The sequence below is a fragment of the Miniopterus natalensis genome, chromosome 11 (genome assembly GCF_054644295.1).
Source record: "Miniopterus natalensis isolate mMinNat1 chromosome 11, mMinNat1.hap1, whole genome shotgun sequence".
NCBI lineage: Eukaryota > Metazoa > Chordata > Mammalia > Chiroptera > Miniopteridae > Miniopterus > Miniopterus natalensis.
The window spans coordinates 53,245,546-53,265,234 of NC_142091.1; the positions used below are offsets into that span (position 1 = coordinate 53,245,546).

Below are 19,689 nucleotides of genomic sequence, written 5' to 3' on the forward strand. Positions count from 1 at the left end.
CATGCACTTAATACACATCGGCGAAGGGTCTGCTTTGCTCCCTGGAGCTCGCTTTCTCCTGTATTGAAAACCAAAAAGTGTTTGGATTGAAAGCTCCTCTCACCCTGGACAGATGCAGATGTTTTCAAAAACCTTATAGAAAATTCTGCCTTTTCACCTAAGCACAGTGATTTCTGTTTCTCTCTGGCCTCCTCTGAAATGCACCAACACTGAACATAATTTTTGTATTGTTATCTCCATAGTGCATAAATAATTGTGCACTCTCCTTTCCTCCAGTGGAAATTATTTTGCATGCTTTCCCATGTTTCACAACCTGCATATTTAACACTCTTAATGACTGTAGTAAATTCTGTCAAGCTCATCCAGGATAACTTATGCGTTTCTCTTATGCTGTAAATTTTCCCTTCTCCTAATTTTAGGAGTAACTCTTTTTAAGGAAGTGTATAGCATGCTCTTGTGTTAAAAGTTTTGACAAACTGTTCAATTTTAAACGGTTCATTCTAACAGACAATAGTTGGTTGAATTCCTGTGGCAAGAACACTGTCCTTTTTTTATTTTTAATTTTTATATTTTTATTGATTTCAGAGAGAGGAAGGGAGAGGGAGAGAGAGAGAGACACCAATGATGAGAGAAACATTGATCGGCTGCCTCCTGCACGCCCCCTGCTGGGGATCGAGCCTGCAACCCAGGCCTGTGCCCTGACTGGGAATCGAAAAGTGATCTCCTGGATCCTAGGTCGATGCTCAGCAGCTGAGCCACGCCCAGCTGGGGAGCCTATCTTTTTAAAGGAAACTTATTTTACTTTGTTTATGTCTTGAGCCTCCATTTATAATGGAAAGATAATTAGGAAGGAAGGGTCTGATATATTCAGAGCCTTGTCAGTTGAGTACCTTGCATGGATTGGTAGGAAACAGCATGTTTCCAGTGGGGGACAGTGGAGTAATGAACGACACAGGGCTGTGGCACATCAGTTCAGTTCTCAGACAGGCTTGTCCTTCCTCTTCTCAGCACTCAAGTGCTTGGGGGTACATGCCAGGGGTGGGGTGGAGGCCTGTGATCAGCTGGTTGGTGTTTGCAGGGACTGTATCTAAAGCGAGCACAAATCTAAATATTTGCGACTGACTAACGGGGGTGTGGTAGGGCAGGACAGTTGAGATTATTTAATTGTTCAGTAGGTACCTTCAAAGATCCTGGGGCTCTTGTCTCCTCTTCATTAGTTGTATGTCTTCATATATCATATCACATATGAAGATATATGAAGATTTTGTTCATGTGCAGAGTTTTATTGTACGTTTTTTGCTCCATGAGGGCAGGACTTTGTGTGTCTGTTTTATTGCTGTGTCTCTTGTTGCTTTATGTGGAGCTCAGACCATAAAAGGTGCCTAATTAATATTTGTTGGTTGGATGATGACTTCAGCGGCTTGATTTTGTAGACTAAGCATATTGTCATCTGGGCAGCTGCTACTCACATGTTTAGAGGGGTGCAGCTGGTTACCGTAGAAATGAGTAGCAGCTAAGTAAGCCAGCCAGGGAGAAATAGTGCAAAGGGAAGTGCATGGGCGTTGGAACCAGGCAGCTGCAGATTCTCACCCATCTCGGCTACTCTCAGATTGAGCCATGTATCTTCCCTGAACCTCAGCTTTCTCACCTGTAATGTGGGCAGAACCACTTTACTCACAGAGTTTGTAGAATGTTCATTGCTCAGAGTAGACACTCCTGTTACCCTCTTCTTCCTCCTTCCCCCGACAAAATGATGAAGATAGAAAGCCTGGGGGGCCCAGATCATGTGTCCAGGTGTTGGAAGAGGTCATTGAGGGAGCTGGACTGCTGGTTGACCCTGCAAGCTGGGCCTGGGCAGTTGGAGGCCCCTCCCCCTCCCCTATCCTTGGAATGCACATCCCGCCCACTGTTCTCAGGTTAGGAGCCACTTAAGGATGCAGTCCTGAGAGAGTTCATGTGTTACTGAGACCAACCCCATTAGGGCCTCTGTGTAAACTTAAGATTCTGGTGGGCGGGTGTGGAGATCTCTTGTGGCCACCCAAGACAACCCTCTTATGTAAGTTCTCTTGCTTATGAAAACTGCCACCTACCAATCTGGAGTGGTCTGCCTCTCTCTTCAGTCTCTCCTTGCCCTCTCTGTATGGGGGCGAGTTTTGAATTTCACCCAGGGAACTCCTGAGGTTGTGAAACACCACCAACTGTTGTCAAGAAACAGATCTCTGCGTTCATGTTACTTACCTGTCATTTCAAACATGCCACCTGTTGGCTTCATATCTCCATGGCAGAGTCTGTGGTCATGAGTACTTCAAGCAGCATGTGCACGTGTTGGTTCTGCTGTGAACCTCACTATTACTAACCGTGTTCTTTGCCCTACAGGATTTATGAACGTGTGATCGACCTTCCTGAGACCAACCTTCCCCCAGGAAGCAACTTATGGCTTGGTCAGCGCAACCAAAAGCATGGCTTATTCAAAGTAAGGACTACTTTCTACTTTTACCACATGCTTTTTTATGTGCTTGATGTGAATTAAGTCATTTGGTCTTTATAATTTTATGAAGTAGGTGCTTTGAAACTCTCTGCGAGGCAGAGACTTAAGGGACTTGCCCAAGGTCACAGAGTTCACTCCGGTGCCAGGTATGAATGATGCAGAATGTAAATGATCCTCAAAATGATTCTCATTAGCTTGATTCTTAAGGTAATCTTTACATTGGTTTTCATTCTCAGAATATATGTTAAATCACTTCTGGGAGACAGGGTTTAGATATACAATAGGAAACAAATATCAGTGTCTAGGAGCTTTGGTTTCTTGTCTTTGAAGAGGACAGTACAATGACTGCATTATTGCACTTTATAGAAACATGAGGATACAGTGGTCAAACAAATTGACAAAGTTAAAACATCATGAAATTTTAAGATAATCTTGTTCTTTAGTAGAATGGCAGAATTTTGCTTCTGGCAATATGGTAGACTAGATATTTTAAAAAGCCTCATGCTTCAAAATGCTTATAAATGCTGGATGAAACAGAACAAAATCTTTTAAGATTTATCATTGCACTTCTAAGAAGGGAGATTCATAGCAGCCAAATACTTGGAAGGAAATGAAAGCCAGAGGGATATCTGCCAATGCCAGGAATTTAGAGACTTAGGTTCATTCCTCATTTATTTTTTTCACCTTTATTAAGATATAATTAACCTATAACTTTATGCAAGTTTAAGGTGTACATTGGATTCATATGTTACACTTATATATTACAAAATGATTACACCAGTGTTAGCTAACACCACAATCTCATAATCACCATTTCTTCTTTATGGTGAGAACATTTAAGATCTGTTCTCTTAGCAACTTTCAAGTATATAACACAGTATTATTAACTATAATTACTGTGTTGTACATTAGATCCCCAAACTTATTCATATTATAGGTGGAAGTGTGTACCCTTTGATCAACTTCTTCCCATTTCCCCCTCCCCCAGCCCCTGGCAACCACCATTCTACTCTCTGTTTCTGTGAGTTCAGCTTTTTGGATTCCACATAGAGATGGTATTGTACAGTATTTGTCCTTCTGTCTGACTTATTTCACTTCACATAATGTCCTCGTGATCCACTCATGTTTCCCTTTCTCGTGGCTGAATATTGTTTATGTATCTATCAATCTATCTCACATCTTCTGTATCCAGTCTCATCTGCTGACAGACACTTAGGTTGTTTCCATATCTCTGCTCTTGTGAATAGTGCTGCAATAAACATGGGGGTGAAGATATCTCTTTAAAGTAGTGATTTCATTTCCTTCGGATATATACTCAGTGTAATATGAATCTACCCAGAAGTGGGATTGCTGGGTCATATGGTAGTTCAATTTTTAATTTTTTGAGGAAATTCAATACTGCTTTCCGTAGTGGCTGCGCCAATTTACATTCTCATCAACAGTGCAGAAGGGTTTCCATTTCTCCGCACCCTTGTCAAAACTTATCTCTTTTCTTTTTGATGCTAATCATTTTAGCAGGTATGAGGTGATGTTACACATGGTTTCATTTGCATTTACCTGATGATTTACCTTTTGATTCTATTTCTTCAGTTTGTGTGTCTATTTTTAGGTCAGTATCATACTGTTTTGATTAGTATAGTTTTGTAGTATAGTTTGAAATCAGGAATAGTGATACTTCCAGCTTTGTTCTTTTTTTCTCAGGATTACTTTGTTAATTTGGTTCCATACAAATTCTAGGGTTGTTGTTATTTATTTCTGTGAAAAATGGCATTTGAATTTTGATTGAGATTGAATTGAATTTATAGATTTCTTTAGGTAGTATGGACATTTTAACAGTATTAATTCTTCTAATCCATGAACATGGGATATCTTTCCATTTGTTTGATAAAAAACTTGAGAAGACATAAAGTCTTGTAGTTTTCAGTGTACAGATCTTTTACCTTCTTGCTTAAATTTATTCCTAAGAATTTTATTGTTTTAATGCTATTGCAAATGGGATTTTTTTTTAATTTCTTTTTCACATATTTTATTGATAACGTATGGAAACAAAATTGATTTTTGTATCTGGTTTTGTGTGCTGCAATTTCATTGAATTCATTGATTAGTTCTAAAGTTTTTAAATGAAATCTTTAGGATTTTCAATATATAAAATCAGATCATCTGCAAACAATAAGATTTTACTTGTTCCTTTCTAATTTGAATGCCTTTTATTTATTTTTCTTGCCTAAGACTTCTAGTACTATGTTGACTAGGCATATCAGAGTCAGCACCCCGCCTTTTCCCTGATCTTAGGGGAAAAACTTGCAGCTTTTCACCACTGAGTATGATGTTAGCTGTGGGCTTGTCATATATGGCCTTTATTTTGTTGAAGTAGAAGTATGTTCCTCTGTACCCAATATGAAGAGCATTTTTATCATTAAAGGGTGTTGGGTTTTGTCAGATACTATTTATGCATCTATTGAGATGATCATATGATTTTTGTCTTTCATTCTATTGTGGATTATAACATTTATTCATTTGCATATGTTGAACCATCTTTTAACATCAGAGATAAATATCCCTTAACCCTGGCATATGATCCTTTAATGTACTCTTGAATTGTTTGCTAATGTTTTGTTGAGAATTTTTACATCTGTATTTATCAGAGTTATTGCCCTGTACTTTTCTTGTAGTATTCTTATCTGGTTTTGGTATCAGGGCTCCTTAACCAATAGCCATTTTATTTGCCTCACAATTCTTTGGGTTGGTTAGATGAATTTTCTGGTCTGGCCTGTCTACACTGATATCTACTGGGCTCTCTCAGGTGTCTGTAGTCAATCAACAGGTCAGCAGGTGGCAGGATGATCTAAGATAGCCTCTTTACAGCTCTGGTAGTAGGCTGGCTGTTGACTGGTGTGCTTCAGTTCTCTTCCAGATGGTCTCTAGTGGTCTAGCTCACTAGCGTAGTCTTGAGATTTCAAATACAAGAAGAGAGGATGCACTAGTGCTTTTCAATGCTCTGTTTGCTTGATTACATTTGCTAGTAATTGACTATGCAGAGCAAGTTATATGACCAAATTCACAGTCAAGGTTAAAGAAATAGACTCCATCTCTTGAAGAATTATTTTGAAATATTGCATTGCAAGGATATGGATACAAGGAGGAGAAGAAGTTTTGACCATTTTAATATTTTATTACACAAATCAAGGTAAGTTGAAAGACAGCCATGCCTAGGCATATTAGTGAAATAGCTGAATCCCAAAGACACAGAGAATATCTTAAAAGTAGCCAGTGAGAAAAGGCAAATTTTCCACAAAAGAATAACAAAGATTGGACATCTGGCTTTTAAACAGTAAAAGCAGAAGCCCAAATATAATAACAAAAGTTTACAAAGTTTTGAAATAAAATAACTCCCAAATGTAGTTGCATTATGTCCAGCTTAACCATCATTTGAGAATGAGTGTGAAGTAAAGAACTTATAAATAGTTTATGACCAATAGATGTTCATTAAAGAAAAAAGACATATAGTGCAAGGAAAACTGGTGGATCAGTTGTTGAGAACATGAACAAACCTCACTGTTTGATTAAATAATAATAATAGTGCCTAATTTTCAAAGAAACAAATATTAGATAACAATAAAATGATAATAGGGGATGATCTGATTTAAAGTGTTATAAGGCCTTATACTGGTCAGAAAATGAATATAGAAGTTGATTAATTTTAGACTTTTAAGCTTGCATGTTAAAAATATAAATCAACACTGAAAACATAGATAGTGTTGACCTTTCAGATTTAAGTATGAGAGACTGAGGGGATGTCTTAAAAAATTCTGTCAACCCAAATTAAGACAAGAAGAGAAAAAATGTTGGCTATAACACAGCAGATGTAATTCTATTTCATAATATTTATTATCAAATTTAAGTAATAAAAAGTCAGAGTATTATATTGGGTTCATAAAACTCAAATTCTGATGTGTATTGTTTATACTGAAACAATTAAAAAATAAGGATTCATAAATGTTGATATTGAAGTGGAGAAAAGAGAGGGAAAAAAGAAATAGGCCAAACCAAACATGAGAAAACTACAGAAGCTCGGGCAATATCAAACTTAAAAGCCGAAAAATTGATCACGTAATTCTGCCGGTGCATAAACCTAAAACATGAGCTGAAACTATACATTGTGGTGTTTCAGAATACTGGGGAAGGATGGCCTTACGTATTTATTATTGGTCACTCTCTCTAGGTTGTAAGCTTTACTTCGGTCAGAACTGTGTCTGTTTGACTCAGGGCGCTTAGAACAGTTCCAGGAACATAGCTGGCAGACAGTATGCTCTTGAAACGAATGAATGAATGTAACAGCTATGAATCTGTCTTTTTTGTAAAGTGGCGAAGATATCTTTCGTAATGGTAATGCAGATGATATAAGATTATTAAGATAAGATATATATGTGTTAAAAACTCCTAGCACGTAGTAAGTTTGCAGTATGCATCGTCTCCCTTTTTTCTTACGTGTTTCATCTCCCTAAGGGAGGTGCTTTTTCCGCCTTCTAGGGACTTCTGTTTCAGCAGGCAGTTTGTGATTAAGAGAGGGGAACAGTTAGTCCTATTATTTATTCCAGCTTGATGAACGTATGATTCTATAAAGGTGTAAGGAAACCTTGTGCTTAAGGGCCCACATCCCTGATAAAGACAAAGCACAAAGGTGTCCAGGGACCTGACAGTCACTGGCTGTGGAGGTGGGATGTAGGGGTGTGGACGAGAGAGTACCAGCAACTATTGAATGCTTTCTGTGTTCCAGACATCGTGCGGCCTACATATATCATCTCAGTTAATTACACTTCCCCTTCTGAGAATCCTAACGAGGTAGCTATTATATCCCAATTGTATAAATCAGTCAGCGGGACTCGGAGAGATTGAGCAACTTGCCAGTCTAAGTAATGGAAATGGGACTTAAGTTCAGGCCTTTTTTATTTCCGTCTTTGCTCATTCATCCAGACTTTCCTTCCATAAATATTTTTTAGGGTTGTGCTCACCATGTGCTAGTCACTGTATTAGATGGTGGTGACATTTCACTTAACTACACCATGTCCCATGGTAGAGACAGACCCTATGCTCTTTTTTGAGGGCTCCAACTCAAAGGAACAGGTGGTCCCAGCGAAAGCATCAGAAGGGATGTGTTTCCACGCAGTCGGTCTCCCTAGGGAGCAATGTGAATCTTTGCTCTCAAGTAGGAGTAGCCTAATGTAATGACTCTTTAATGGGAACCTTTCAAAACTCATCTTGCCCTTAGAATCCTGTATGCCGGGCAGCGCTTCCGGCCCCCCCTTGGTGAGGTGAGATGGCCAGGCTAAGGAAAATACATCGGTGTCTCATTACCGAAATGATCTCCATCAACGTTAATGCCCCTGTGAAAGAGGCAGCCCTTCTCCGGTGAGCCAGCACATCCTCAGGCTTTTAATATTTATCTTGTAGAAGTTGTCTCCTGGGTCCAAGAACCATGCCTGATTAATTGCTCCAGAACTAAAAATGCTTGTTATGTGTTTTCAGATTAAAATAGCATTATTCTCTGTTTTAAATATTAACACTTTGCTTCATAGGCAAAGTCAAAGCAAAAACTCCTCACTTGTCAACCCTAATTCTTGGGTCCCAGTGGATCCTTATGGATTGAGCGGTAAAAGTGCTGCTGATTGAAGAGCCCAGGATGGTGCCTGGCAAGTAAGCCTCTAGCTTTAGGTAATTCCTATCAGAGACCCAGAACACAAGCTGGGGAATTTTTCACTTCAGAGCAGCATCCGTCTGAGAAAGTAGCTGGGCAGTAGTGATAGGCTTATCTCAATCTTCTGATTGTCATAGATTTTCATTATCAAGATGGTTGACTACCGCTCAATTTCTCTTGGATGCATTCTGAGCTGATTACCCTGTTACTGTTTCAGAAGGTAAAGAAATACAGAGCAAGCGCAGGTGAATGGCAGTGAGCTAAGGATGCTTCAGTGGCTTGGGTGCTCTGGCTGTTTCTAAATAGTTGAGATCTCAGGGAGAATTCACATTGCAAAGCCTTTCACGGAGGCCAAGGCTCTCTCCGTGTCTCCCTCTGTTTCTTTCTCTGTTGGGTGAACTTGGGTCTGAAAACTGTCCCTTACCTGGACATCACCGTCTCCTTAACAGTTGAGCTGTCACTGGGAAGCAAAATAGATTACTTTTCTTTTTTTTTTTAATGCCACAGCTGTTGTTTTCCACCTCAGCTGGTTCCCATAATTCCGCAGATGGTAAACATATGTTTATGGGCACAGAGAAGAAGCAGCTAGGTTGGATTCCTCCCATCTCTAATTCTTGTTTTTCTTTCATGCAGAAAGTCCAAGGCGCAGTGCTGGGGAATCTTATACATTTGCAGATTAATATTTCTGTGCATTAAGACTTTGGAAACAGCAGGACAACTAATGATATGCTAATGAGCTGACAGTGTTTATTGATCATAATGAAAGTCGACAAATGTCTTTCTTGGCTTTTGTGCAAGCTGGAATATTTTATTAACTGTCTTCAGGGCAGAAATACACAATTGGTTGCATTTTGAAAATCCTCCTAGTGAGTTTCCCCGAGTCTTACTTTTCGGTAGCCCGTTGCCAAAGCTTGGGTCCTTGCCAGTTTATAAACAGAGCAAGTCTTCATCCATATATTTACATGCCCTGCAGGAACTCTCCCCAACCCCTTTCCCCTTCCCTTTCTAAGCAATTTGTTTCGGTGTTTTAGCGTACAAAAAAATACAGCCATTTTCCTCAATGTAAACAGAGATCTGCAGGGAAATAAGAGCCTTAAAAAAAGAATTAGCGTGTTTCGCGGCAGAGCTGCTTTTATTTGTATCAGAAAGCTCTGAGTCTTAGGAGGACTTGCCTAATCTTAGTTACTCCCTATGCAAAGGTAATAATGGCATAATTTTTCTAATCTTTCTTATTGCGTCTTCCTGTATTTCTTACTGTGAAATGAGAAACGTTCTTGGAACAATGGAAATAAATTGGGCATTACTTCTCCAAACAAAAAACCCCATGATGTACAGCCTATCTGGTGCAAATTTATTTTTCAGTGCCTGGTGAGCTGAGTCCTGGAGGTGGAGGGTGGCAACAGGTGGATGTCATGAAGGGGGAAAATCTACTTTTCTTCCATTAGTACTAATAGTAAAAGTTTATTAATTTGGGCTCTGCACCTTAGGGGCTTATTTAGCTACTCAGATTGGCTGAGGTTTAGGATTGTACTAATAATGAGGAGTTGGATTGTTTGGCAAATTAATAGTGTGAAAAAGATCACAGGCTACTTAAAAGGACCTCTGTTTTCCAGCATTGATGGACTGTTTTAGCAAACTGTTAGCATCTAATGCAAATAATTCATGGTGAGCAGTCGAATACTATCTATCAATTAAGGCAGTTAAGATAGGACCTTATTTTGATAACAAGACCTCATGGAAGCAACATCTGGTTAGCTCCCGCAATACTAACACTTTCTCAAATGATAAATTATTACTTACACATGTTGTAGTGGCCCATTACTGGTGATGGAGTTAGTTTGTGGCCTAGGATTCAGGTGGCCTGTAGGAAAGCTACTTAAGTGTTAAAGCCCTAGGTTTTTCTTAGGTCAGATGACAAGGTGGTCTGGCCCTAGATCAGGCCTGCCTTCTGTGGTCCTCACTGGGCGCATATCGAGATCGCCTCAGAAGCCTTTTCAGACTACGCGTGACTGTCCCCCTCAAGCTCCCCTAAAATTCTGATGTATATCCCTAGTTTATACATCAGACTAACAGCTCTGAAAATTATATTGCTCAGTATCGTATAATTCATAGTTTTCAGGAGCTTGATGCTTTTAAGGTGTTTATTGTGCTCCCTGTGTGAAACATACTACAATAGGGCCTGCAGGGGATGCTGAGGTGAAAACAAACGATGTTTGCCTTCATGGTATTGATAAGTGAGTCATCAATCCTGTTGGTTGCCCATCGGTTTCAAATCCAGAAGACCTTATGCTATTCATATATGTGTTGGATTTGGATGCTATTTTCACCACTGTGAACTTTTAATGAGTAAACCCTTTTGTTCCGGAAGAAACAAATGATCGACAATAGAGCAGGGTTTTGCAGTGACCCTTCATCAGAGTCATCGGAGACAGCTTTAAAAACGGAGATTCCTGGGCCCCCTCCAGCCCCGCTGAAACAGAATCAGGGGTTGACCTCGGAATCAGAATGTTAAATATTCGAGGTGATTCTTAAGGAACTCAGAGTTTGAGAAACACTGCCCCGATGAATGATAAACAATAAAGCTTAGGTCCAAATAAATGAGGTCAGATGAGGTCAGCTAATATATGCCCAGCTAGAGCCGCATTTTCAGGTCAGTGTAGATACAGTGGTGCCTCGGTTTCCAAATGTGATCCCTTGCGGAAGACGGTTCAAGTTCTGAAATGATCGAAAACCGAGGGATCAGCAGCCGACAGCTGGGCCTCAGGACCTTGGCCTCAGCGGAAGCCGTGTGGCGTGTTTGACTTCCGAAGCGTGTTCGAGAACCGAAGCATTTACCTCCGGGTTTACGGCATCCATAACTCAAAATGTTCGACAACAGAGATGTTCGGAAACCGAGGCACCACTGTACGCTTAAAGTTAAATAAGGAGAAATAATAAAAATTCTACCTTTGGATCCCTTATTTCCAGTGCTTGAAGGCAAAATTTTATATATAGAAATCCTCAGAGATGATTTTTCTAGGAGAAATAAGACTGGTGGAACTACTTTTTAGTTTTATACTGTATAAAACTCCTTTTTTAGTTATGTAAAGGAAGCTACATGCTTGACAAATGCTTCTTTTATTGATAAATGTCCATGTACTAAATAGACTATAATGCAATTTGGTGCAAGACCTCTGGTTCTTGTTCTGGGGGAGGTGCCAGAATACATGCACATGTATGTCCTCACACACGCACGCATACACACACCCGGACTCCTCTGGGTTACATTGGTGTTTGTATGGTTCATGCCACCCTTCTTTTAATCCAGCATGGAACTACACCCATTCAAATATATTAACATTTCACCTTGATTCGTTTGGCAAGAACATGTTTTCATGCCATTTTGTGGGCTGGCCCCCATGACCTTTCCTTAGAAAAAAATACCAAGTGCTTTGAGTTTTTGTACTAATGGGCACTGAGAAGCTATCAGCCCTTATTTCTGTTTTTGCTCACGTCAATATCATTGACCTTTGCCTAATGATCTGTGTAACACAAGTGCATGCCAGAGATTAATAGTGCAAAAAGAGAAGTGAGGAGGGAGGCAGGTAGAAGAAAGGTGTGTGAGAGAGGCAATTTGTAATTTATAATGTAACAAAATCAGTAGTCACTTTTTAAAAACCAAAAGTGCTGTTACTATATTATGTTGCTACAGGAGGAGTGGATGGGATATCTTTTTCACATGAATTTTCCTTTTGTGTTTGGAAAGGTAATTAATACTACAACAAATGTATTCCAGGTTTCAGAGTGCTTTTCCATGGCTGATAAAATCAGAATGATTTAGGGTCTTCCAACAAACAGATAATAGGTGACCCGATCTTTTCCTGGTCCGTGTGCTTTCACTGCTTCCTCATTACCTTGGGTGACCAAACATCCTGGTTTGCCTGGGACTCTCCCAGTTTAGCACTGAAATCCCCAAATCCTAGGAAAACCCGCATGGTCGGTCACTCTAAATGCATCCGCATTCAACCTGATTAGACAGATGTTTTCTAATGGGATATTCACGTCTCTGCGACGGTCTGTTCTCTGAAGGAAATCTACAGCTTTCTCTGTCCTTGATTCATTTTTTTTTCCTTGTACCTTGAAAGGTAGCAAATGTGTGGAGGTCTAAATTGCGACAATTTCCGTTTGGACACCTGTTTTTCTGACCCCGTCTTTGAGTGCTGGACGGATCTCTAGCTTTTGCATACAGTACTTCTCCTTCCAGGCGAAGCATCTGAAGCTCAGAGAAGGTGGTTCTTCTTGTCTCAGTTCACCCAGTTGGCCAGAAATGGATCTAGAACCTGAAACCAGGTCCCCTGACTCCCAATCCCAGGCTTTTCTCAAAGTTCTCAAATGTGCTTAAAAGGTACGCTGTCCTCTGAAAGAGTTAATTTGCTCTGAAAAAACTGAGCAGCTTTGCACCAGGAAGAGGCTGATGCACTTAGATCACAGTCCATTAACCGCCCCCCCCCGGAATCCTCCTGTACGAGATCATGGATTCTGCTGAGCAGCAGGGCCAGGGCTCCCTGCCCACGTGAGGCTGGCTCCCCTCCTAGTCGTGAACCCTGCATCGCCCACGAACAGGAAGAAGTTAATAAGTGTACCTCACTCTGACGAAAAGGCCTGTGAGCCTGTTCCTCCTATTAATCTTTCCAATTAATACTTTATCTTGAAATAATAAGCAGAAAGCAGCATTTCCCGATTATCACTGCTGTTTAGAACATGAGCACGTACATGTCAAATGTTACCTCCTCCGAAAGACTCGCACACTGTCTTCAGCCTATATTTTATTTATAGATTAAGCTCAATATTCTGAACCAGCTTCCACATTTTCCATCTGTTCTGTAATATTTCTTCCATCAAATCAGGAAAAAGAAAAAAGAAAAAAAAATCCCACCTAGAAACAGAATCTAGAAATTCAATTTGAAAACTTCAAAGCCAAGTCATGACTTTCATTGAGAGGTGGCAGCCCCAGTGACTTTCTTAAATGAGGGCTGTGCTTCCTGAGTAAGTTACAGAATTAAAAGACCATCTTTTTTTTTTTTTTAAAAAATATGTCTTTATTATTGATTTCAGAGCGAAGAAGGGAGAGAGAGAGAGAGGGAGAGATAGAATCATCAATGATGAGAGTCATTGATCGGCTGCCTCCTGCACGCCCCCCACCAGGGATCAAGCCTACTACCCGGGCTTGTGCCATGACTGGGAGTTGAACCAAGATCTCCTGGATCCTAGGTTGATGCTCAACCGCTGAGCCACGGTGGCTGGGCAAAAGACCACCTTTTACACCCAGGGAGATGTTGAGCAGTTCGTAAGATTTACCAGCCCAAATGCATGTCACCTAATGAGCTGAAAGCAAAGACTGTTAGGAAATTTTCCCCATGTCTAACTTGTTTTTCCTTGACTAAATGAATCTTTTTGATCCTACTTAAAAAAATTCTGCAAATCAGGAATACCTAGTGATCCAGGATAATTAAGGCACTGAGGATAGTTTTTATTACATCGGTGACTTTTCAGTCCCATCGTGAAGGAGTATTGGCTGACGGATCCTTGGTGCTATGATGGCTTTGCCACAACCGGTGGTTCCTAACTGTAGCTTTCTCAAGATAAATGTACATTTCTGCGTTTCTAGAAGAGGATAGTTTGGAGTAGTTCATTGTAGACTAAGTCCAACTCACCTTTTGAATGAGGATATCAGTCTTGTTTAAAAATAATCCACCCTGCGGAGAACCCGTGACAGGGCCACATGAACTGGTCACTGTCATCACCCCCTCTTCTCTTCTGTTCCCAGGGCATCATCCAAGATGGGAAAATCATCTTTATGCCGAACGGATACATAACACAGTGTCCGAACCTGAATCGCAGTAAGTAGCAACTTAAAGCATTTGTGAATTTTTAACATTGTATAACTTGTTGATAACATCAGAGAAGCAGGCCAGGAAGGATACTCACACACTGTTTACAGCGTTGAGGGTAAACTTAGTGCAAGAGGACTTATCTATACTGTATTCTTCTGTGTCTTTACATTTCTAGAAAGCTTATGTATTACTTATAGAATTAAGATTTGAAGGTAAGAAAAATTACATTAGCAGTTTGGGTTGTGTAGATTGTTACAGACAGATAGGTTTAATATAATTATATATATTTTAAAAAAAACTATTTTTGAATTGTTCTTTAAATTTTTTTAAATAAATATATCTTTATTGATTTCAGAGAGAGGAAGGAGAAGGGAGAGAGAGACAGAAACATCAATGATGAGAGAGTCATTGATCGGCTGCCTCCTGCATGACCCCTGCTGGGGACCAAGCCTGCAACCCGGGCATGTGCCCTGACCGGGATTCGAACCTCGATCTCCTGGATCCTAGGTCAACGCTCAGCCACCGAGCCATGCCAGCCTGGCAAGTTCTTTAATTTTTGACTGTAGTTACCAATCTTATTACTATTTTTTTTACATTTTTTAGTTAAAAATTTTTTCGATTATAGTACATTTAATATTATTTTGTGTGAGTTTCAGGTGTACAGCATAGTGGCTAGACAATCATATACTTTACAAAGTGTTCCCCCTGATATTTCCACTACACTGGCACCATACATAGTTATTACTGTATTTTTGACTATATTTCCTATGTTGCATTTTCTTTAAAAACTATTCTTTATTATACTGCTTGCCCTGGATTTGAATTTTCCTTTTCTCCTTCTATGATAATTTATATTTTCCCAGTCACCTCTCAATAAAAACGAGGGTTTTATTTTAACTTAAAAATGTTATACTGCCTTTCTTTTTAGTGAACAGTCCTTTTTTTTCTTTGTTTCTTTTTGTTTATTAATAAAAGAGAGAGATTTAGACTTGAAATCCTCTGTGATTTTATACCAGTTTCAAAGTAACACTTAAACAGAAAAGCAAAAAACCCTTCTACATAGCCAAACAACTACGGTTTTAAAAATTCCTTTTTTTATTAGCACTGTAGCAACATTTATTTTATCTTTCCTTTATTGAGCTTGCCCAACTTGCAGTGATTTCTTAAGCCTGGTGCAAGGAATAATGGATTTACAAGAGCTTTTGGCCAAGATGACTGCCAAAGTAAGTATCTAAATTTCACTTGTGATGTTTCACTTCTCTCTCCATGCTATCTGGAAGTTGGAGTGATATGCTATAATGGAAACATTTTTAGCCTTGGCATCTGCAATACGTTACTATGAAAATGGTTTATTCTTCCTTGAAATAGTACTACTTATAGTAAACATAACTATTTCTGTCTTTGATACTATTAGGCTGCGTCAAAGTGTTTACTTGAAAAATGTTTGGAAGAAAGAGGCCACATGTATCACCGTGGGTTCCCTGGCAGTGGAAAGGAATTTGCCCACTGGCTATTAGACTAGTAGCGCTGTGAGATGATCTACGGTCAGAGCCACTGCTGCTTCTAAGCTAATGCATTTCGGATGCAAGAATAATTGCCAGTAATCAGAAAGGGCAAAATAGCTGTTGTTAGGAAGAGCAAGGCATTATATCATGTTTCTAATATGTGATTCATTTCGGACTGGCCCTGAGTTAAACAGTGAAGGTGGCAGAGTTTGCCTCTCAGCACCTTCAGTTTTATACTTCAGCATCTTTCTCTTCATCATCGGCTTAACGAGAGTCTCTGGGGGATCTGCTGTTTGCCAGGTGCTGTGTCAGGTGCAAAGGAGGCGCTGGTGAGCAAGACATGATTTCCACCCTGGAGGTGTTCATATATATATATATTTAAAACATGTCTTTATTGATTTCAGAGAGAGGAAAGGAGAGGGGGAGAGAGAGAGAGAAACATCAGTGATGAGAGAGAGTCATTGATCGGCTGCCTCCTGCACACCCCCTACTGGGAATCGAGCCCACAACCCGGGCATGTGCCCTGATGGGGAATCGAACCGCGATCTCCTGGATCCTAGGTCGATGCTCAACCGCTGAGCCACGCTGGCCGAGCGGGAGGTGTTCTTATTGAGTGGCAGAGCCAATCATGTAAACAATTAGGGGCCTTCATATATATTCATAAAATTTTGATTCATCATGAAAAGCCCTGAGCTTTGTGGAGAAAGACGCTGAATAAATACAAAATGTGGCTGTGCCGTTGTTACGCTACCAATCAGTCGTGGACATGAGTTCTGGCCCAGGGCAAAGAAAGAATTAGATTGGGCCTAAGAGACGCTATACTGTGCGAAAGGAGGAATTTTAATAACAGTGAAAATGATACATTAGCCGTATCCCACCCGCGGCTATGACTGCTCCCCGCCGTCAGCCGTGGCACCTGGAAAAAAATTGGTGGGCTGATGTTTGGGAGACAGGACTGTATTTTGGACCCATAGACTGTGCCGCTGAAGACAGTGTGTCTGTTTCAAACTAGGTGTTTGGCCACGTCCCCTTTTGTCTGGAAAGAGAGAGACAGAACACTTTTCTGGGAGAGAAACTGAGCCCGAGACATGGGGGCCTGAAGCATTGTTAGCGTCTCACTGCTGGTGCAGCGGGAACCGACCTGCAGGCAATTACTCGCCTTCGCTGCGTGTGGCATATGGAGGCTTTTATTTCATATTGTGCGGAGCAGCTTGATCGCAATACCGTTAATTATATTTTAGCCGGCTACCCAACCTCTGGAGCAAGAAACATGTCACCCAGTCTCCAGGGACGTGGCTGCCCCCTCCCTGGCTCTGAGGGTGCCCTTTTCTTCGCGAGCCCTTCCTGGGATGGGGAATGGCAGTCTTCTCTATTTAGTCCCACATTATCCAGGAGTCACATCGCGCCCTCCTCAGAGCAGTCTTATGTGCAATGAGCATTTGGAAGAATATATTTAATTGTGGGCAATGGCAAGCAGAAAATAATGTGACCCTCCTTCTCAGCCCGCCCCCTCCGCGCTTTGGAAGACCTGGAAGCCTGTTTCTTCCGAGCCGTGAACAGAATCCTACTTAGAAAACCTGAGTGCTCCCATTTTCGCTGCACAATTTGGAATCTGTGATAAGGTAGAAGAGGAGTTGGCAAACTTTTCCTGAAAAGGGCCAGCTAGTGAACGCAGGCCAGGAGGCAAAGCTGAGAATATGATGTGAATATTTATTTTATTTAATAACCCTTTAAAATAGTACCATTGAAAAATGGGAAAATTATTCTTACCTCACGGGCCGTAGACAAATAAGTCGTGGGCCAGATTTGGTCCATGGGCCCAAGTCTGTCAACTGCTCATCTAGAAGGAGCTGGAAAGGAACTCATACTAGGTGGTGTGTGGTGATGGTCACCATGGGTTACTTACAACACATCAACTTGTCATATTCCCGGTCACTCTGATCCTCGCAGCCCTCCTGTGAGCCAGGCTTGATTCATGAGCCCCCTTTCCAGGTGAGAAGACTGAGTTCCAAGATAGTTATGTACCCTTTTTGTTTTTTTAAGTTCTGCAACTTTTCCCAAGATAGTCGATGGCAGAGCTGGGGTGAAAACTCAGATTCTGAAAGCTGAACGGTGACTGAGAAAGTTTCTGGTTGGGGAAGAGAGGATTAGAAAGAGATGCGAGGGGTAAAGCGGGAGTGAGTGATGGCGAGAGGGCGGTGGGTGCTGCGGCAGGAGGGGGAGGGACCAGTGAGAGGAGGGATGAGCAATGAAGGGAGGCCAAGAGGAATGTTGTTCAGAAAAGGCCTGTTGGGAGTGAAGAGTAAGCATAGAGCTTCTCGCAGCTTTCAGAGGGGGAAGATCAGGGCAAAAACAAGGCCCCTTAACTGATTCTTTTTTGGTGGCTGCCACATGTCTTCCTCGGAAATATGTGGATTTTTCTGAGTTTGATGCATGACACACAAGGAGCATTCAGTAAACAATGACTATTGTTAATTATATTGTTAAACCCAGGGGGGAAATAGGCAACTCTGTGGGAAAGATGGTCCTTAAGAAAAGGCACACCTTCCTCAATGGCTTGCATCACCCAGCCTGGCAGAGGCAGTGAGCTGACGTCTAGAGCCAGGTGCCAGGAGGTCTTGGAAAGCAGCAAAAAGTCCTCACACATGGATCAGGGTGGAAGCCATGGGATCCTAGCAGAGAGCAAGCTCAGTGCACTGGCTGGACAGGAGATGGTAGCCAGAGTCCCATCAAACCAAACCGCTGCAGACATCAGCTAAGCCTAGGGGCTGGGGCTGCTTAGGAGGCCCTGCTGTTCTTTTCCTCTTTCAGGTGGGGAGGCTGGAGAATGGCTGTGCCCTTGCTTGATACAGGACGGGTCATGGGAACAGCTTGCACGCACCTTCAGGTGACAGCGGTTAGGGTACACGAGAGCCCTCTTGAGGAGTCCTGGCACTCTGGCAAAACCATCCACTTTCCAGGGCAGAGAAGGTGCAGGGAAGCTGTCCCCTGCCACTTCCACTGAGCCCCGATCCCCTGGCTTACTCTGGACGTTTCCCAGGTGGCCTTGGAGCTGTGGGACGCGCCACCTCCTGGGCCAGGAGCGCTGCGATAGGGTCAGGCTCTGCCCTGCTGCTCAGGAAGAAGGGATGCTGGAGCCTGGGAATTTGATTACTTCTGTTTAAATCTTGGACAAATCTATTTATGCAAATCAAGCAGCATTTGGAGTGGCATTTCAGCTTGTAACATATTTAATTTGGAGACTTTCATTGTTTTGAGGAGCTCAGTAGTGATTTTTCAATTAAGCTTAAAGGTTTAACACAATGGAAGAGCTCTTTTTTCCCTTCCATCTAGCTAATGCCAAATAAGTACTATTTCAAAGAAAAAACAAAACAAAAAGCAGTCCACCACATGAGTAACGGACTCAGGTCCACTCAGTGGCCCCTTACTGAGGAAAAGGCTTCTGCTCTCTGTCTTTGAATGTGTAGAGTTAAGAATAAACCATTTGGCCCATGGTTGCCTTACATAAATGCACGAACAAAGATAAAACAGAATAGAGATGTAGATTTGATACTGAATCTATTTCGGATCCACAGGCATTCTTGGAGAAAATGGCAGGTAGTGTAGAAACAGCTTTTGAAAATGAATCTGCGTAAATTCAGCCTGCTAATATCAGTGACAGAGAGTGTAATTCATTTTCTGATTCCGAGTTGTTTCTCGCCTTTACTGTTGCAACGGGATGTAGCAGGGAGAAAAAAGCAGGCAAGATTATATATTAAGTGCCTTTGAAAAATTAGCTTTTTGCTTTAATATCTCTTTGTGTTTGTGTCTGTCTAATACGCTCTTATGTTTTAGAGATTGGGGCTTTACAATGTTATCAGAAAAGGCTAAATAGATTAAAAAAGAAGAACCAAGTTCAGAAGGTAAACAAAGTTAGCCCTCAGAATAGCTTTCACTATATTATGATGGAGGCTTTCCTTGGAATTGAGTTTTCTAGTTGAGCATAGCTGAGTCTTGTGGGACATTACTGGAAATTGCCAATGTTACCCTTAGGCAAACTCCTGGATTTTCCAGAACCTGGGACAGACACAGAATTGCCTTTTGGGTCATTTTGTCTTTAAGAAGTTTCCTCCTTGGAGTGATTGATAC

The 19,689-nt window shown here is 41.2% G+C and overlaps 1 protein-coding gene across 2 annotated transcripts in view; it reads left to right on the forward strand.

The window, feature by feature from the left end:
* The window catches only part of NELL1 (neural EGFL like 1), a 619,484-nt gene that overhangs the window by 128,533 nt on the left and 471,262 nt on the right, over positions 1-19,689 (forward strand). For both annotated transcript variants that reach the window (XM_016201668.2, XM_016201669.2), the window contains exons 5-7: positions 2,377-2,473; positions 13,990-14,062; positions 15,197-15,279. In XM_016201668.2, coding sequence (XP_016057154.1) covers positions 2,377-2,473; positions 13,990-14,062; positions 15,197-15,279 — 253 coding nt within the window. The remainder of the gene's footprint in view (positions 1-2,376; positions 2,474-13,989; positions 14,063-15,196; positions 15,280-19,689) is intronic.